We start from the raw sequence: 21093 nt of genomic DNA, 5'->3' as shown, positions 1-21093 counted from the left end.
TCTATCTATCTATCTATCTATCTATCTATCTATCTATCTATCTATCTATCTATCTATCTATCTATCTATCTATCTATCTACCTATCTATCTACCCACTCATCCATCCATCCATCCATCCATCCATCCATCCATCCATCCATCCATCCATCTCTACACACACAGTCATCCCTTGTTTATTGTGGGTCTTACGTTACATTACAGAAACCACTGTGATAAGTGAAAAACAGAAAAGTAGGAACGCTATATCTATTTTATATATATTTTAAGGCTTTATAAACCCTTCCCACATTCTTGCAATGTTCTAAACTCTTAAACATTTTTTTTTTTAATAAAAATTTATATGGGTACCCTCCAGCTCTGCAGACCAGCAGTTCTGTTCCGGTTCTGCAGACCAACCCTGCAGTGACGAAGCCCACCGCCCCGTCCAGGTTGATATTTGCATGATTGAGCTTCAGGAAACTTCAGGATTATTTGCGACTTTCCTGTCAGTTCTGTGAGATTAATAAATAGATCGTTACTTCTGACTTTGCATTGCTAAACTATCACTCCATTTCGGCAGAAAGCAGTGTCTGGAAGCACTTTTGGCTTCTAGGTTATTTTGTTCTTTTGACTTGTGTTACAATATAGTCTTTTAAAAAAAAAAATTAAAACCCCCTACAAAATGGCAACACCTGTCTGAAGTTTTTTTGTTAATCTTTTTTCCCGTATCGTCCCAATCACGTGAGTAAGATCAAAGTTGACAATCATGTGTTGTATACAATCTTGCGTTGAAAAACCACGAAAGAGCAAGAAAGTTGAACCGCTAACTAGCGAGGGACCACTGTATATATATATATTATTTTTGTTTCTGTAAAGTGCCCTGAGACAACTTCTGTTGTGATTTGGCACTATATAAACAAACTGAATGGAACTGAAATGTATTTATTTATTTATTTTACAGATTCATCCAGGGGAATCCCTTGTTATCAGAGTGTGAAAACCAGATTATTTTCTATCACGATCTGGAGCGTGAATTAAACTCTGAGCCAGAGTACATCACCGTGGGACCCTTGGCTTTATTCACAGGTAAGGTTAAATTCTGAATATTGTAAATTTGACAAAGTGAAACTGATCTCAATATAAATATGATCTAATCTCTGTACTCACTCGTGCATTTGTCTTTGTTCAAGCTTATTTAAAGATGTCTCTGACAGCCGAAACTAAGAACTGGATGGTGGGCTACGGTCTCTACTGTAACAGGAAGTACCACTCCGACATGGAGCAGATCTTTGCTTTTATTGATGAAGCAGGAAAAAAACTGAACCGACAGATCAAAGACCTGGACGACATCCGCATCGCTATGGCTGCACTCAAGGAGATCAGAGAGCATCAGATCGAGTTTGACTTTTTAGTCGGGCCAATTGAGGTAAACCAAACATCAATTATTTATTTATTCTTTTTATCATTTGGTAGCTTTTGATATTTAATTAAATATTACACAGAGTGTAAAGGAGTTTAGGAAACAAAAGAAATAAAGCTCTATAGTAGATCTTTGAATGCATTCGGTGTGTAATAAAAGAGAGAAAACTGTCTTGTTGTGCACTAATCTCAGCTGCTACTTTATGATTGCAAGTCATGAAGTAGTATGTGTGACTTGTTATGATTGCAAGTCCTAGCATGACTTGCAATCCCCGCCTCCTTTCACCCGAGTCCTGCAGCTGGAAAACCCACTAACGAAATAAGGGCTTCAGTCACAGCAACATGCTGCTGCCACTTCTCTGCTAGTTGTGAGTTTAGTTCATTGGCTCCAATGGATCATTGTGGAAGAGAATGCACACATTCTGCCAGTAAAGCTGAGCTCACTCGTGATTGTAGTTTCCACTTTAATAATCCTTTCAAAATAAGATACAATAGCAGAAACAGAGAAGGTGGGCAGTAGACAAAAAAAAAACCACCAACAAAAAAAAAAAAACAGCCGTAATAATTTTTCAAGTTTTCCCATTTAAACTTGACAAATTGTGAAAATAAAAAATGCCCCAAACCAGAAATGTGCGTACACATTTTTCTTGTTAGGAGTGATTCACAGTTTTCAACATTTTTACAAACATACAAACAGTATGCTTGGTGGGAGCAGGTCAAGGAGTGGTGTATGCTTTTCAAAGTGACAATGACATTGACCCTTTTTTGATACTCCCTTTATAACCGACATGCTATTCTCTCGCATGGCAAATATTGACACATCACCTGGTGTACGGTGGGCCCGGGTGCAATCAGTGTTCCCAGCTGAGCGAGTAGCAGCTCAGCTGTGCGCTCCTCTCCTCTCTATCTCAAAGCGCTCAGAGCAGAGACACAGCAAACAAACTATGCAAGCACAGGGCCATCACTGATTTTGCACTCATGACATGACAGACATGTCCAATTTTCGCGCATGTGAGCTAACGTCTGGTCGAGAGAGAGAAAGAGAGAGAGAGAGAGAGAGAGAGAGAGAATGCCACCATGAGAGCACGCAGCCTGTTTGAGTGTCTTTGATACTTGTGTTTTTGCGTCTTTAATTCCTATAATTAAACAATATTAACACTAAAATATGACAATTTGTGGGCCCAAGCTTACAGCGAAGATGTATCTCCATTTAATATTATTTTATTTTCCCCCTAACTCACAAAGTACTCTCTGTGAGAGAGTCAGTTTCAAATGTGTTTAGTTTACCATAAAAATCTGTACGTCTAAATCTGTATGTATTAAACTATTTATTGATGTGTATAAACGTGGAAGGACATGTTGTACTAATGCAAAAGGTAAAGTACCTTAAAAGAGTGTGATTTTGTAAGCTTGTGAAAATGATGAAAATTGTGAACCACCTGTTTGTGTCATTATCTTTAAGGGTTTATAGAAGACTTTTTTTTTTTTTTTGGCTTACCAAACTTCAGTGTTTTTGTTATCTGTTTTTGTGCCACCCATTGAAAGGAGATGTAGTGTGGTAAAGTTTATGTCCATACGTACTTTCTTACGTCTGTGTACTTTCTCTTGTCCCGCCCATAACTTCTGATCCTCTCAAGATAACCCTAAGATATGAAACTTCATAAACATATACATGGAGGGTTGTACCTGTATACACTTTTCATCACCTCAGGTCAAATCAAGGTCAAAGGTCATACAAGGTCTTGGCTTGCCATTGCTATAGATTGCTGTTTAATAGTTTGTTGACGAATGTATAATGTACTCTTCTTTGTTAACTCTATTTACTGTACGTCAGTAATTTTCTTTTTGCTTAAAGCAATCAGTGTTGTTGCATCTTCAACTGTAAAACTTCCACATTTGATATTTTTGATTCAGTTCTAATATAAATATATGAATCAATATTTGTTCTTTACATGTCAGTTGGAACATTTTCTCCTCCTCTCAGGAGTCCTATGCCATGCTTCATAAACACGAGCTGTCGGTGGCCAAAGAAGAGGTTGATAAGGTGGACACTCTGCGTTACACCTGGGAAAAGCTGCTGTCCCGGACCGTGGAGGTGCAGAATGAGCTAGATGCCCTGCAGCCACACTTCAGAGAAGAGCTGGTTAACAACATGAAGACTTTTCAAGAGGACTGCCACTACTTTTACCAGGATTATGAGAAGGTAAAAAAAAAAAAAAAAAAAACTGAAATGGCAAAACTTTGTGTGTCCATTCAAACCATTTGTTTAAATAATTCTACAACAGAACACATTTTTTTTCTCTCTCTGCTTCAGGATGGGCCCATGGTGGTGGGGCTAGCTCCTCAGGATGCCAGTGACAGACTGATCATGTTCCAGGTCAACAGTGCACAATTTCAGCTTGATGTAACTGAGCCAGTAAAGGGTTTATGTCTGTTTGGTTTACTAAAACTGACAGATCTGCTGCTGTCAAAACAGTTCTTGGAGAATTTAGATTTAGCAAAACTCTAAAAAAAAAAAAAAAATCTTGTAAGATAATTTATGTAACATTTGGTGTCATAAAGTGAGTGAATGGGTTTTGTTGCTGTTGTCGCTTTCAGAATCGATTTGACAACCTGTTCAGGAAGTATATCACCTACACAGGAGGAGAGGAGCTGTTTAGACTTCCTGTTACCCAGCATCCTCAGCTGCTGGACATCAAAAAACAGCTTGCCTTGCTGCAGAAGCTGTATGGCCTTTACAACAACGTCATCGAAACAGTCAATGGTTATTACGACATCCTCTGGGCCGACATCAACATCGAAAGAGTCAACAATGAGCTGCTAGACTTTCAGACCAGGTTAGAAATGTATTTCTTTCATTTTGTCTTAAAATTGTATTGGAAAAAGCCCAGTATTGAATGTTTTAGTCCCTTTTCTGCTGATCTGATGTTCAATTTGTTGGTTACAAAACAAAACAAAAGTTGTTGTTTTTTTGTTTAAATAGAGAACACTTGGTATTCAAGCTGCCATGTTGTAAAGTTGTAGAATTATCTGAAGAAAAATATGTATGTAACTTCAGAAAAGGACAAATTGAAAAGATGGTTTTAGCAACCTCTGTTGTGCTTTTATTAAAATTCTTCCCGCAGTAATAATTTTAAATATTGTTTTTCAATATTGCCCTTTTTCTGTGGAGTGGACTTTTAGGTGCTTCATTCTTTTTCCTGCTCAGACTGGTTCAGTCTATCCAGGATGAAATAGTTTGTTCAAAGCGCCACTGTATCCACAGTGGTTTTAACATTTCCACCAAACGCATTTTAAGAGCTCAACTATTGCTTTCTTTGTACAGTTGTACACCTGTGTTGATGCATACGCTTGTGTGAACTAGTTTAATTTACAGGATTTAACTTTTTTCTTAAGGAGGCATACATATGTGGAAGGTATCATTTATTTAACATGGTCAAATAAATTTAAATCATAAAATTTTTTAAAACTGGTCATTTACTCAAATTGTATATTCAGTTTTATCTTCCTGCAACCAATATTACAACAGATACACACAATCATGATCCAAATAGTTTTTTTTTTTACTTCAGACTTCTCTTTCTTTCATGCAGCTCTGCCACAGTTGATTATGTTTGTGCACCTAACAGAAAGCACATTTGAAATTTTGTTGATTTTTTCCTTTCTCAGAATTCTTGTGTGTATTGTTTTTGTTGTTGGTTACTCAAAAAGTGGTTTTAGCTTTTTCTAGCTTTTTCTAAGACCAAACTGTTGAATGAATTAACTACATATAAAATATTTAAAATTTCTCTGGTTACTAAAGGGTAGTTCACATCTTCTAGTGAGCATAAAAATGTGTCGAGTTAGAAATAAACTCTTAGCTTTAAATGTATCAACTAAAGCATTCTTTAAACTAAAAGATGTCGCAAGTTGCCTCGAGCTCTGAAGGAGTGGCAAGCCTTCCTGGACCTGAAGAAGACCATCGATGAATTCAGCGAGTGCTGTCCCCTGCTGGAGCTCATGACTAATAAAGCTATGATGATGCGCCACTGGAAGAGAATAACCGAGGTCGGTAAAACACAGAGCACCTGTTGACACCTGGCTCCATGTTAAATAAAGTCATCACTGCATCAACATTTGTTCAGGCAAACTGATTTATCAGATTTTTGTGTCCAGGTTACAAACCACACCTATGAGGTGGAAACTGATACATTCAAGCTGAGGAACATTATGGAAGCTCCTCTGCTCAAGTTCAAAGAAGAGATTGAGGTATGAATAAAGAATAAAGTGCATTACTTTTGCATAAAAATGGTAGAGTTGGTGTTAATTCTAAGCTTTGAACCATGTATTTGAACCATGTTTGAGCGCTGAAAGTTTTAACATGCGCTTCAGAGACTTTTAAAAACATCACCTCTGTGCACACAGTATTTATTGAGGACTTTCTCTAATCCACACAGAGTCAAGATTATGCATGCAGAGTCAAATGTATACTGTTGCCTTCCTAAGATTTGATTAGCAAGCTGCATCTTGACTATCCTTTTTGTGGCAATGAACAAGCTTGTATTTTAAATATGACTGAATATTTGACCACTGTTCTTGACAGAACTGGTGAAGTCCTTTTAAAGTGGTTGGTTTCCTGACAGAAACACAACTTTTAGGTATAGTACATACACTTTTATTAAGGTTGATTATTGCACTGTTGTGATACATAATTGTGTCCAAGTTTTAACCACACAGTTGATCTGAGGAGAGGTTGAAAAATTTCAACCACCTGGTGCAATGCACCAGCAGCACAGCATGATGCTACCCCCACCATGCTTTACAGTTGGTGTTCTTAGGTTTTAAGGCCTTGTGTTGACTCTTCCAAACTTACTTTTGTGGCCACATAGTCTTTGTCTTGTTTGACTATGAAAAGACTTCGGATGGGACTTGTGTTGTGCATGAAGTCACCTGGAAGTTTGAAAGTTGTTTTTGGAACATGAAGTTTTTTCCTGCATCAACACTCTCTCAGTCCACGAGGATGTGAAACTTGGACAGGACGGTACCTGGAGTTTTAACAGTTTAGTTTATCAGCGACTTGAGTTTTGAAGGAATGCATTACATACTTACATTTTAACATTTTTAACCCTACATTTAAGGTTATAAAGTTATACTGTACAAGTGCAACTTGCGAAACTTTGGTCGCATCTCATTTAGTCGATACAGTATTTTTCATTCTTCAGCTCAAATCAAACTATTACACAAACAAAGATGAGAAAAGTTATTGTAGGCAGTCCTCCATAAATATATTGTACCTACCGTATTTTCCGCCGTACACGTCGCTCTGCCCTATAAGTCGCATCAGTCCATATTTGTCTAATAAAGTGGAAAAACCCATAAATATGTTGCTTCGCCGTATACGTCGCATCTATTATGCGTCACCGGTGACGCGTCGCGTTTGTTATGACAACCCGGAAATGTGGGCTGCTGGTGTGCCAAAAATCGATGGACTGCCAAATGGCGGCCGCAAGAGCGTGCACAGGAGACTTTAACAAGAATTTAACAAGGTTAACACTTAAAAACAATTATTTGTTTGCTCAAAATTATAGTAAAGGTGTGTCTCAGCCTAACCTTTGCTTAATAAATGCACTTTGATGGTCAAATCAGCTGTATTTCAAACCTATACACGGAAGTATACGTGTGCTTGCGACGAGTTGCTGTGCATATTTAACAAGATAAACGCCTTAAAACAATTTTTGTTTGTTTGAAATTATAGTAAATGTGTGTCTCTGTCTAACGTTTGCTTAATAAATGCACTTTAATGGTCAAATCAGGTGACTTTCAAAAATAGTTTTGCTACCTCTGTGCTCCCGGGCGCGCGCAGAGCGAGGACAAAAGGAGAACGAATGCAGCTCGTTTCTTCGAAATTTCACAAGAGAAGCACCTAAGCAATTATTTGTTTGCTCAAAAGTATAGTGTAGTGTGCTAAGGGCTAGGTTAGCTGCCCTTGACTACTAATTATTTAGATATAACACACTACAATAGCAAAGGTGTGTCTCAGTCTAATGTTTGCTTAATAAATGCACTTTGATGGTCAAATTAGCTGCATTTCGCCGGGGCGGTGCAGCTGGTTTGACAGTCAATCCAAGCAGCGAACAGAACCAAGGTGGGGAGACTGTGGCAAGCCAACTGTGTCATTAAAAGCTGGTGAAGATTCTCAGTCATCCAGGACATGGTAAATTCAAAACAATTCAAGAAAAAAAAAACAATAAAGTATAATAAATGAAGTCCCGTTGTTTTGTCTTGAACTTTTTTGAATTTGTCATTATAGCCACGTTAAACTATTAAATGATACAACAGTATGCCAAACAGCTACTACTACTCTGCTGCCATCAAGTGGCTGAAAGTGGTACTACTTTAGAAAAATCAGTCAGAATGAATGGAAACGGTCATATCTCAGCCAAAAATTGGTTTATAAATATGGGAAAAAATCCATAAATATGTTGCTTCAGCCTATAAGTCACAGGGCATGTAAATTATTTACAAAAAGTGTGACTTTAAGCGGAAAATACGGTACTTGTTATGGTTCATCCATCCGTCCATCCGTCCGTCCGTCCATTATCTTTACTCACTTCTTTATTTTCGGGGTCACTGGATTGGAGCCCATATCCAGCTATCATTGTGTGAGAGGCGGGGGACACCCTGGACAGGTCGCCAGTCCATCACAGAGACACAGAGACAAACAAGACAAACAAACATTCGCTCTCTCACTCACACCTTGGGACAATTTAGAGTTACCAATCAGCCTAACATGCATGTTTGTGGTCTGTGGGAGGAAACTGGAGTACCCGGTGAAAACTTACGCATGCACTGAGAAAAAATTCAAACTCCACCCAGAAAGGTCTCGGGCCGGGATTTGAACCGCTGACCTTCTTGCTGAGAGGCAACAATTCTACCAATTGCACGACTATGCCGCCTGTTATGGTTCAACTCTAAGAATTTTAAGGTTTTCAACTCAAGGTTTACATGTAGATTTCACTCTTTGATGGCAGATATTTTTACTTTGATTTAATATCCATATTTGTTTGCTTATGTGGCAGGAATTCTGACTTTCAAAAGCCCAGAAAGCGGAATTATTATTATTTTCATTGAGAGAAATGATATTTCCTACTAACTCCAGTTAAGACTCTGGCAGCAGCATTTTGGATCAACTGAAGACTTTTTTTTAATTTTTTTATTATTTTTTTTTTTTTTAATTTAGCCTTTATGTATACAGGTAGTCTCATTGAGCCACGAGAACTCATTTTCAAGGGAGACCTTTTTAGGGAGCACATGGTGGGGTTAAGGGCCTTGCATGGGCCCAGGGTGGGGCGAATGAGGGTGGGGGCAAGTGTGGGTGTTTCACCTACCCCACCCACAATTTTGATGTTGTCGGGGCCGCGGTGTGAACCGGCGATCTTCGATTCACTGGCCCACCTCTCTAACCTCTGCGCCACCACTCCCCTATATCAACTGAAGACTTTTTAAAGAAGTTTTTGTACACCCAGATAACAAACCATTGCAATAGTCCAGTCTAGATGAGACAAATGCACAAACAAGTTTTTCTGCATCATTTTTAGATAAGATGTTTCTAATTTTAACGATATTACACAGGTGAAAGAAAGCAGTTCTAGTAACATTTTTATTGTGGGGGATAAAAGACATGTCCTGAGCAAAAATAATCTAGATTAATGCCATCCAAGGAGGACGAAAGACTGAAAAATTTATTCCTAAAATACTCAGGTCCAAAAACTAAAACCTCAGTCTTGTCTGTATTCAAAAGCAGAACATTTAGGATCATCCAGGTTTTTATGTCTTTAAGACATGCTTGTAGTCTAAGTAGCTAATTAGATTCATTGGGTTTCGTGGACAAATATAACTGTGTATCATCAGCATAACAGTGAAAATTGATCCCATATCGTTTAATAGCATTACCCAATGGAAGCATATATAAGGTAAAGAGTATTGGTTCAAGCAATGAACCCTGAGGAACTCATGCGATGTGTCAAACCAAATTTCTATAGGGATCTTTTTTATGCTACACACCAAAATGAAAGTCTGTATATCACTTGTGTTTCAAATTATAGTGTTCACAAGGCAGAAGGATGGAGGGTATTTCTAATTCTCCCTGTTTTGCTCTGTGACGAGAGACAACAACATAAAACACGCCTCAAAAATCATCAATCTCAATCCTGTGTAAACTAAAAAAAATCCCTTTAAATAAAACTAACCAAAACTAAACTAACTAAATTCAATTCAAATTCAATTAAAAAAAACTTTATTAATCCCAAAGAGAAATTAAGTGTTGTCATAACTCATCATCCTGGTTCCATTCAAGAGTTATAGATGCTGATAGATGTGGGCAGGAAGGATCTCCTGCAGCGAATCCAAAAAATCTGGCCACAGATATCGATCCGTCCACCCAGATCCAGCTTGCTGTCAGATCCGGCGGGTCTCGCGATCCTCCTGGGCAACAGGACTGCCTGAATGCCGGGCAGAATTCCTCCTTGAGCAATGGTCACTCCTCCCAGCAGTGTACCAAACTCCTCGTCACCACGGACAGACAGCTGAAAGTGCCAGGGGATGATCCCGGTCCTCCCATTGTCACGAGATGTTTTCCACCAGCTCCAGGATTTTGGTGGTCAGGTTCTCAAGCGCCGCCACCAGGTTGATGGGAAATGGTCCATGGCGCCTCCTTTTCAACTCATTTGGAATTTGGGGCTGTAGTTGAGGTATTTAAGCTTTTGAGATGTTGATCAGTTGCTCCTGGTCATTAAAAACACCTTGTTGTCATGGTTACGCATCATAACAATTGCACAAAAGTAAAAAGTTTTCAGTAAAAATCCTTCCAGCTGCACAACATCTGACACCAGAAGAAATAATCATCTAAAAAAAAGCAATTTACATCGTGAAAATAGAGGAGTTAAAGTTTTCAAAAGCAATAACTCAGAATGAAAGTAACAGAGCTATTCCAACATGCAGCCACCATGAGCGGTGCAATTCTAGAGCTAAACTAAAAAACTAAACTAAAAAGTTTTTTTTTGGTCAGGTGTGGTCACACTAATCAATGACAGCATAAAATGCATGTACAGTAAGTTATCTAAGAGGCGCTGTTATTCTCGCTGAAAGAAAACTGTTGAATCAGCAAACTATTTTAGGTGCCGTACTGTATTTGCACTCTTTCATACTTAGGGCTTATGGTGCAAATTAAAATGTTTCCTTAAAGTGAGGTTGTTGAAAGAGCTGTGTAAAACCACTAAACTTTTTTTTTTTTTTAAATATCTGAACTTTTTCTTTATGAAAAAACACTTATGAGATGAAATGATGTTTGTTTTTTGTGTTTTACATTTTCTTGGCAATATTTTCTTTGTGCTGTTGTCCTAATGACTTTGGGTCTGTATTGTTTTAAAGGACATCTGCATTAGTGCTGTAAAAGAACGAGACATCGAGCAGAAACTAAAACAAGTGATTGCTGAGTGGGACAACAAGACCTTTACGTTCACAAACTTCAAAACCCGAGGAGAGCTGCTGCTGAGAGGAGACAGCACGTCAGAGATCATTGCCAGCATGGAGGACAGCCTAATGATTCTGGGCTCTCTGATGAGCAACAGGTAAGTCTGTGTGGATTTTCATAATTGCTGTTTGGGATATGATGAGAGGAATAAAATTAAAAGGTTCTGGCCCTGAAGGCTTGAGAAGTGAAATTGGATTTCCTTCTGAACTCAACAGCAGCCAGAGTTACGGATCACATTTTCATGCAGATTTCCCTTCCCCTTCAGGTACAACACCCCATTTAAAGCCCAGATACAGAAGTGGGTTCAGAACCTCTCCAACACCACTGATATTATTGAACACTGGATGACCGTTCAGAACCTGTGGATCTATCTGGAAGCTGTCTTTGTGGGGGGAGACATTGCCAAACAGCTGCCTAAGGTAAAAAGTTACAGTTGTTATATCCATCATCTGGTTTGGGGAGAGGTGGTGGGGTGGGGGTGGGGGGGTGTAGCAGCTTGAGCAGGGAGGTCAAGACATCTCTTTCCGCAGCCACCTCTTCCAGCTCTTCTGGGAGGATTCCAAGACGTTCCCAGACAGACCATCCTATAGAGCAGTGGTCCACAATCCAAACGGTACCGGGCCGCACAAGAAATAATTAAATATTTCCGTTTATGTATTATCTGAGTCTGAACGATCTTTTATTTTGAAAAATGACCGGTTATGTCTTGAGCGCCAACAATGAACCCACAAGCTAGCAAAATGAGTCGTTATCGTGAGTTAAAATTTTCCTGAAAATAAAATGTTATTTATATTTGTTTTTGTGGCGTATCTGTATCTTAATTTGAACGAATGTTTAAACGTTACCATAGCGACCAGAGTCAGAGAGCGTTAGGGCAGTGGTCGAGAGGAGAGGAGTAGAGCTTGTGAGTCTTAGCGGGCACACCAACATGCAGAAGCCTTTTCTGACGATTCAACCACCCAGGGCCGCAGTAAAATTGTGACCGGTCCGCGGTGATAAAAATGTTGGGGACCACTGTTATAGAGACATAGGCTCTCTTGTGTGTCTTGGGTCTTCCTCTGGGTCTCCTCCTAGTCGGACATGCCTGGAACACCTCCCTAGGGAGGTATCCAGGAGTCCATCCTTACCAGATGTCTGAACCACCCCAGCTGACTCCTCTAGATGTGGAGGAGCAGCGGCTCTACTCTGAGTCTCTCCTGATAACTGAACTTCTCACCCTATCTCTAAGGGAGAGTCCAGCTTCTCTGACCTCCTGTATCCATTATCTCATTCTTTCAGTCACTACCCACAGTTCATGACCATAGATGAGGGCAGGAACATAGACCGACCAGTAAACAGAGAGCTTCTCCTTGCATCTCAGCTCCCGCTTCACCACAATGGACCGGCACAGAGTCCACAATATTGTAGAAGCTGCACTGATCATTCTGTCGATTTGATGCTCCATTCCTCCCACATTGTGAACAAAACCCTGAGATACTTGAACTCCTCCACTTGAGGCAGAAACTCACCGCCAGCCTGGAGAAGACAGTCCACCCTTTTCCGACTGAGGACCATCGCTTCAGATTTGGAGGTGCTGATCCTCATCCCAGCTGCTTCACACTCAGCTGTGAACCACTCCATTGACAACTGAAGATCACGGCATGATGACGCCAACAAGACTACATCATCTGCAAATAGCAGAGATGGAATCCTGAGGCCACTGAACTGGACTTCCTCTGCCCCCTCACATCACAGTTACAGTTAATACACAAGGTTCAGAAATCTGAAGAATAACAAAAAATAAATGGTAAATGGACTGTACTTATACTGTATAGCGCCTTTCTATATTATTTCAAGATACTCAAAGTGCTTTACACTACAATCTGTGCCTCATTTACCCATTCATACAACACTATACTAGATCTCTACAAAGCTAATTGAACAAATCATTCTAAAGAGTCTAATCAGTGCTTTAGATCACATTCATACACTAATGGGACACACATCGAGGCTATGAGGGGTTCAGTGTCTTTCCCAGGGACACTTCGACATGTGACTGCTGGTGGATTCGAACCCCCAACTCTCGCATTGGAGGACGACTGCTCTAACCACTCAGCCACAGCCGCCCAAGTTAGAGAGCATTTAGAACAAAAATTCCCTCTGAATTCATGTAATATTTTCTTTGTTTGAGGCAAACATGCTAACATTTCTTTTAAATTTCCTTTTTTTATGGATTTCAGCCATGTGCCCTTAACATTTTGGATTAGTATTCAGTATTTACTGACAGTTTATTTTGTTCTTTTTATTTTGTTCTCATAAACCAAATACCTGACATTTAAATCTGTTTTTACCAAGTACAGATGAAAATGAATATGAAGAATGTTTCCATCTTTAGGAAGCAAAGCGCTTCTCCAACATTGATAAGTCGTGGGTGAAAATCATGATGCGAGCCCATGAGATGCCGAATGTCATTCAGTCCTGTGTGGGAGATGAAACCATGGGGCAGCTGCTTCCTCACCTGCTGGAGCAGTTAGAGATTTGCCAGAAGTCACTCACAGGGTAAGCGCAAATCCTGTCCAAACGCAGAGTAACACAATGGTTTGACTCCTCAATAATTAAAAATGAATGAAGACCAGCTGAAAACGTCAAAAATAATTTAATGTTTAACTGCTAACGAGTTTGTATTTTCAGTTATTTGGAGAAGAAGCGACTGCTGTTTCCTCGTTTTTTCTTCGTATCGGACCCCGCCCTGCTGGAGATCCTGGGCCAGGCCTCGGACTCTCACACCATCCAGGCCTACCTGCTTAATGTTTTTGACAACATCAAGTCTGTGCGATTCCATGACAAGGTGCTTATCTTTGGTAACGTTATTATTGTTCAGTGTTTTGTGTTGCACAGCGTCTGGCAGAGTACTACTATAGAAAACATATATATTTTGTTTTTGTGGGCTTAAAAAGCCATAAGTATAAAATAAATTGTTTATGGATTTACTCCTGTTAGTTAAAATTATATGTCTATATTATATTCAATTCAAATGGAAATGAAATTAGATTTTTTTTCTTTCGGCTGCTCCCTTCTTCAGGGTGCCACAGCAAAATAACTTGCACAAAGTAAAGAGTAGATGAAAGTAGTACTCACAAAGTAGAGAAATGGCATAACCTGTGGAAATGCAGTGTGAATGCTTGTTGCTGATGGATTTTGCTTAAAGCTGCTGAAGAAGCTTGAGGAAACACACCAATATTTAAAAACTTGAAAGAAGACGCTTAAATTAGCACAAAAAAGCTGAAAGTGTCAAAAAAGTAGCTAAAAGAAGATATAAAAGAGCTGAAATGAGTAGAAATAAGGTTTAAATAGCAGAAACAACGAAATGAGCAAAAAGTTGAAAAGTATAAAACAGCTGAATTAGCAGGAAAAAAGCCAACAGGGACACAAAATAGCTTAAATTAATTAAAAAAAAGAAGTTAAACAGAACAAAACCACTAAAAATCATCAGAAAGTAGCTAAAAAAGGCACAAAGAGCTGCAAGTGTGCAAAAAAAGCAAATAGGTAAAAAGAAGTTGAAAAGATCACAGAAAAGACTAAATTTGTTGAAAAATAGCCAAATAGATGAAATTAGTAGAAACATTGCTAAAATGTAACTGAGAAAGCAAGAAAACAGCTTAAATTCACTGAAAGAAGCTGACATTAGTTGAAAAAGCTAAATTGTGCTTAAAAACCTGAAACACACACACATGCACACAAAATATCAGAAAGAAGCTGAAATGAGCTGCACAAGGTTGTAAACAGCAACAAGGGCTAGATAAAGAGAGCTCCATTTATTTTTAATAAGGAAAACATGGCTGACAAGGCTAAAAATAAAAAATAAATTAAACTGCACAAATGCTAAAAGTCAATTCAATTCAGTTTATTTACATAGCACCAAGTCACAACAGAAGTCATCTCAGGGCTCTGACCAACAAAAAGTCCCAGTAGGAACGTCCTGAATGAGATGAAAACTGTGATATAGGAATTGTTGAAACAGAACAAAAACTGAGGAACGAGTTACTGTACATGCTTATAAACATACAGAAGAACATTATATATGAAAAATGAAATAATTTAGAAACATTCCCACAATGATAAGAATACTCAGATGTTATAAGAAAGTTACCACGTTTCCTCAGGTATATGACCGAATTCTTGCTGTATCATCACGGGAGGGGGAGACTGTGGCACTCGAGCGTCCGGTCACGGCAGAGGGGAACGTGGAAGTATGGCTGAATGCGCTGCTGAAGGAGTCCCAGCAGTCGCTGCACCTGGTGATCAAACAGGCGGCTTTGGCCATCCAGGACTCAGGCTTCCAGCTCACCGACTTCCTGAACTCCTTCCCTGCTCAGGTGAGTCACAACAGTTATGTAAGCAACTCCAGGAGAGCTGATAGAATGACCACAGATGACAATGATGTCATCCTAAACTCAGGTGGGCTTGCTCGGTATCCAGATGATTTGGACAACGGACTCTGAGGAGGCTCTGACCAATGCCCGCTTCGATCGCCGCATCATGGCTAAAACCAACCAGCTGTTCCTTGACCTGCTCAATACTCTGATTGACATGACCACAAGAGACCTGGAAGCTGTGGAGAGGACCAAATACGAGACTCTCATCACAATCCATGTCCATCAGAGGGACATATTTGATGACCTGGTGAGTTGGCAGAGACACAAGAGTTCAACCTTTTCAGGGTATGCTTAATTTATCAGACTTCAACTCTCAGACGGAGTGGTTGTAACAACAGAGCACCAACTGTGTTTGCATTAATAAACTATTTTTTTATGGACACTTAAAAGAAAATAATGTTAAAACAGAACGGGCTGCCTTTTAATTTTCACCACAGACACATGCTGCTGGTTTTCAAGGAAAAATGACTCAGTTGTAGTGTTTTGATTTCTTATCCTTCAAACTTTTATGCTGCTTGAAATCTTTTACTGCTCATTTCAGCTTGTTTCAGTTTTTTTCTGCTCATTGCAGCTTCCTTTAACTGCTTACAAATGCTTTCTGTTCATTTTAGCTTTTTCAGCTATTTTAGAAGTCTTTCTGCTTATTTTACCATTTTTTCTGTAATTTCTTAGCAAATTTTGGCCTTTTGTGCTTCTTTCTAGAAACGTCAACTGCTTTCAACCGCTTTCTGCTAATTTCAGCTTATTTAGCCTTTTCAGCTACTTTTTTGTTGCTAATTTTAGATTTATTTAGCCTCTATTTCAGTTTATTATGTTCTTTTCTGCTCTATTCAGGTTCATCTACACATTTCTGCTGTTTTTCTGCTACTTTGTTTTTCTGCTTTTATTTTCCTGCTTCTAGTAAATGTCAGCTGTTCAAATTCAGCTCACACGAACGATTTTATGATGAAATAGTTTCAATGGGTTTCAGCTTCTTCAGCAGAAATCGTTCAGCAATAAGCATTCACTGCATTTTCACAATAAATGACATGTCTCTAGTTTTGATTACCTTTGAGCCACTCATATTTGTCTTAATTATTGTTATTGTTTCTAGTATTTATTTTGCTCTTCATTCACTGTTTCTGAACAGCTTTTTGTCCTGCTGTCTTTATTCCAATACATTTCCTGTTGACTCTCTGCTGTCTCCTTCTATATAGCTTTAATGCATTTTCCTGTCACCTAACGTCTTAACACTTTTCCTTTCTTTCAAGCTTTTTTTTTTTCAGTTTTCTCAAATTGGTGTTCTGTTTTCTCTGTCCTCCAAGTGTCGTTTGCACATCAAAAGCCCGAACGACTTTGAGTGGCTGAAGCAGTGCCGTTTCTACTTCAATGAGGACTCAGACAAGATGGTCATAAACATCACAGATGTGGGCTTTGTTTACCAGAATGAGTTCTTGGGCTGCACAGAAAGGCTGGTCATTACACCCCTGACTGACAGGTAAAAGGCCATTCAAAGGAGGAAAGCACGCAGAATAAGAAAGCGTTCTCGTGAATCTAGATGTAAAATGCTTCATTTAAATTCAGTGTACTGAGTATTTTCACTACTAAATAATAAAAAGTAACATTAAATAATGCAACTGGTACATCCACATACTCTAAGAATGAGGCAACCTTCATCATTTATGTTCCAAAGTTTAAACAAGCAGCACGCCAATGTCTCCCATCACTGAGGAATCTGAACAGTGAATATTTGTTGCAGTGGTGGGCACAGTTAATCAAAAAGTTTGCTTTGCTAACCCATATTCCACTAACTAAAATAAATTGGCTTTGCTACCACTAAACATGGAAAAATAAACTTAGGGAATGCTGACGCTAAACCGCCAACCACTAAGATGACTGTCACTCAGTCTGCGTCACATATCTTTGTCTCCTTCCAGTTGAAGCTGCACCGACCATTCACATCTTGTCACGTGCACAGTAGTCCCTCTGTACTTTGCGGTTCGACTTTTGCGGACTCATTGTTTTGCGGGTTTTCAACTTAAGATTGTGCACGACACACGATTGGCTTGATGGAAGGTGACCAACCAGAGCATTGTGCTCTGTATCCCAGGCACTGACTGGTTCAGTAACTGTAGCATTAGTCTGTCTGCTCTCTTTTGTTGTGCTCTTTCAGAGCGTTTAGAGAGTTTAGAACATTGTTAAGAACATTTCAAGTGTGGGAAGGGTTTACAAAACCTTAAAATATGTATACATACAAAAATAAATATAATGTCCCTATTTTGCGGAATTTCACCTATCCCGGCAGTGTCCGTAACGTAACCCCTGTGATAAGTAAGGGACTACTGTACACGTAGTCAGCCAATACTGTGCCTGATGGACTCTTCAAGACATGCCCACAACAGACAGGAACACGCTTGTGAATTTTCTTTGTGAACCTAAAGTTGGCAAAATCAAATTTAGCTGAAGCTAATTCCACTAACAGTTCCCAAAGTTGGAAAAAACGCTAATCCACTAAACAAAATATTTAGCTCCACTAGTAGCTGTTAGTGGATTAGAGGAACTGTGCCCACCACTGGTTTGTAATTTTGGAGATTAGTGTTTGTCTGGACTGGAACTGAACCGAGAATGCAAGTACAGTAGTCCCTCGTTCATCACGGTGGATCTGCAACTCCAGTCCAGAAAAACACTCATCTCCAAAACCACAGATGTACACTATTCAAATCCCTCAGAGATGTAGGATATAAAATATTACCAGCAATTTTACCTGGTAGGATAATTTTGTCCATCATCCTTCTCCCCAATGTGTCTTTAAAATAATAATAATTGTTCTCCATCAGCACCAGGAGTGTGTTTGTAGATGAGCTTGACCTTCATCCACCCTCCCAGTGAAGAACGTTGCTTCAGTAATTTCTTTTTGATCTGTCACAGAAAAGCACTGTCGGATGTTTTGAGGATGTGAAAAAATAACTTTAAAGGCTTACTTTTCCACTGAAGTAAAATGTGTTTGTTAAATTTTTTAATTTGCTCAGATGTTACATCACCCTGTCCCAGGCTCTGGGTATGAGTATGGGGGGAGCTCCTGCTGGTCCAGCAGGAACAGGTAAGGCTGTAACAATAATTTATACATGTTTAATTATTTTATTCAGATTGTCTCTATAGGGCTACACACTGGTAGTGTTTTGTTTAGGATAAATAATGAGGCAGAACATTCAGATCCAACAACAATGAACAAGTTGTTCCTTTTTCTCTGTTTAAGTGATGCTAAATATTACTTTATTACAAAAGAATGAAACAATTACTTTCTTGTTGAATCATTTTTTTCATTTAACGTTAATAGAAAATATAACTGATAGTTTACAGCTAACCTTCACATACACAGTTTAAAAAAAAAGTTCTAGGGGCATTTTTTTATTTTTATCTATGAGCAAGACGTTTTCTGTTTGTAGGAAAGACTGAAACCATAAAAGACATGGGTCGCTGTCTGGGAAAATACGTTGTGGTGTTCAACTGTTCTGACCAAATGGACTTCAGAGGCTTAGGAAGAATAGTCAAAGGTAAAAAATAAATAAATATTTATATATATACAGTATATAAAGCTGCTCAATAAATGGTCCAGATAGAGAAACCAGATATAAACACTTTAACAGAAACGAAAGGTTTAACTTGTAAGTGTTCATTTGACTGAGTGGGCCCCGTTTGGTTTTCAGGTCTGGCTCAGTCTGGATCTTGGGGGTGTTTCGATGAGTTCAACCGTATCGACCTCCCCGTTCTGTCAGTGGCTGCGCAGCAGATTGCCATAGTTCTCACCTGCAAGAAGGAACGGCGCAAAACCTTTATCTTCACTGATGGAGACAATGTGGACATGAATTCTGAGTTTGGCATCTTCCTGACAATGGTCAGTGACACTATCATTTTAAAACCAGCTTTAGCTCAGCTAGGCCTAATTTTAGCACCTTGGATGATTCATTTTAGACCATCTCATTGCTTTTATTACGCCTGCATCTCAGGTTTTCTGTTTTTGAAATTTACTAATTCTAACAATTTGACATTTGACATTAATGCTGCTCTGCTTCCTGTCAGAGGCAAGCCATGTTCCTTCATGGAAAAACAAAAATATCCCCCCACAAAAACCTTACAGCCAAATATAAAGTACTACAAATTGCTTCTTTTTTTGCAGTTTTTTTATACATTTCTTTTAAAGGAAGTTGCCCAGACTGATTTTAGATGGAAAGTGTCATTACTTGTTATGATTTTTGTTTGTTTGTTTTGTTTTTATTTGGCTGGTTCGAAGAAATGTGAGGCGAATGTAGTTCTCAAACATGTACACAAAGTAATTTAAAAAAAATCCTTATTACTTGATTATCTTGTTCTGTAAGCTTGATAGAAAAATTAAGCTTACAGACCAGACAGCTTGAAGCAATCCCACAGATGAGCTGCTAAATGTACAGCAATTTTTATTATTATTATTTTTTCCTCCCTGGCTCTCGCTCGAGGTGGCTGCTTTTGTCTTTCCTCCCCCGTTTTTCCTTCCTCCTGCTTCACTCTTTGTGTCTGAAGCGCCTGGTACACATCTCCCGAATGTAAATTAAGATTATGGATCTGGTATCCTGAGCGTTTAACTCTATCGACAAGATTTTTTTTCAACAAAATGACAAAGTCCTGGAGAGCCTGGGTGTCCAGTTGAGACACACGCTGTGGGGTACGTCATTGACCCGTGGGGAGTGTGGCAGCTGATGTGCCTCTCAGTCCTGTCTCAGGAGGATGTTGAAGATGTTTACATATTTGGAATTATGATAGCAGGGACTCTGCTTTTTGGCATCGGCGGGGCTCTGTTTTATTGACTTTTGAAGAAGACATCGGCAGAAGTTTCGACCATGACAAAGCTTCCGAGTCAGTGTGAAGGTTTGGTTTGTGCTGTGAGTACTCAAAATCAGCTGATTTACGAGCTAAACCGTAAGGTGGAGGTGATTTATGAGAATCACAGGCCACCTGCGGCTTCTGGGACTTGTCAGCGTGGTGGGTTAGACATTGAGGGAGATTCATAACATGGATCAGTGGAATAGAATCCCACAATTAGGCCATTTTGGAACCAGAACGTCCAGATGGACTCAAGGCTGAAGAAGAAAAAACAATCTGTCTGCCTGAAGAAAAACAACAATCAAAGCTTATCTGAATCTGATTCCCCGATGGCCTCGGAGCCGGGCCAACTATCAAATTTCTCCTGGGTCATGGGTAACCAGGGATAAAAGCTTCATCTATTGCACCCCCTGAGAATTTCTGTGCAAGCTTATCAGAACTGCTGGCTGAACCAACATCATCAGAAACTGTGGTCGATCTGAAAAAACGCTCATGGACAAATCTCAACACCTCGACGTCAAATGCATATGTAATCATGTTTTAATTGTGCTGCTGGTAGAGTTTTTTTTATGTCTCAAATCATGTCCTAATAGACAAGATGTGAAATATCTTATTTTTTAATACCATTATCTACCCTCATGCTTCTCCTCCTTTTCCAATCTAAGATTATTTTTCTGAAAAAGGATAAGAAAGGCTGCGCTTATTTACGGTAGAACCTTCATGCACTCCATCCATCTTCTGGACGACTGCATGTACATGTTCTGTTTCGTATAGGCTTCGCCCTTTGACAAGACTGTCAACAAGGAAGAGGGCTGGCAATGGAGGAGGGGCATACCAAAAAGTCCAATTTAATCACAAGCAGAACTGGTTTGTTCCACTTTGGACTAAGCTGTTGGAGGAAGAATCAGTTTTGTTGTGTGTTTCCTTGACTG

At 39.2% G+C, this 21093-nt stretch overlaps 1 protein-coding gene across 1 annotated transcript in view; it reads left to right on the top strand.

Annotated features, from left to right (window-relative positions):
* dnah5 (dynein, axonemal, heavy chain 5) overlaps positions 1–21093 on the top strand; it is a 191066-nt gene that overhangs the window by 27802 nt on the left and 142171 nt on the right. The window contains exons 25-41 of the mRNA XM_037677265.1: positions 942–1066; positions 1171–1406; positions 3384–3602; positions 3714–3776; positions 3998–4236; positions 5299–5446; positions 5555–5647; positions 10808–11007; positions 11176–11329; positions 13285–13448; positions 13581–13737; positions 15053–15265; positions 15348–15572; positions 16630–16802; positions 18334–18404; positions 18751–18858; positions 19012–19199. Of these exons, the coding sequence (XP_037533193.1) occupies positions 942–1066; positions 1171–1406; positions 3384–3602; positions 3714–3776; positions 3998–4236; positions 5299–5446; positions 5555–5647; positions 10808–11007; positions 11176–11329; positions 13285–13448; positions 13581–13737; positions 15053–15265; positions 15348–15572; positions 16630–16802; positions 18334–18404; positions 18751–18858; positions 19012–19199 (2776 nt within the window). The remainder of the gene's footprint in view (positions 1–941; positions 1067–1170; positions 1407–3383; positions 3603–3713; positions 3777–3997; positions 4237–5298; positions 5447–5554; positions 5648–10807; positions 11008–11175; positions 11330–13284; positions 13449–13580; positions 13738–15052; positions 15266–15347; positions 15573–16629; positions 16803–18333; positions 18405–18750; positions 18859–19011; positions 19200–21093) is intronic.

This window comes from Nematolebias whitei, chromosome 5, assembly GCF_014905685.2.
Source record: "Nematolebias whitei isolate Nwh7 chromosome 5, NemWhi1, whole genome shotgun sequence".
In the NCBI taxonomy this organism is placed as follows: Eukaryota; Metazoa; Chordata; class Actinopteri; order Cyprinodontiformes; family Rivulidae; genus Nematolebias; species Nematolebias whitei.
Note: the sequence above shows the minus strand (reverse complement) of the source record. Positions and strands in the feature narration are given on the sequence as shown.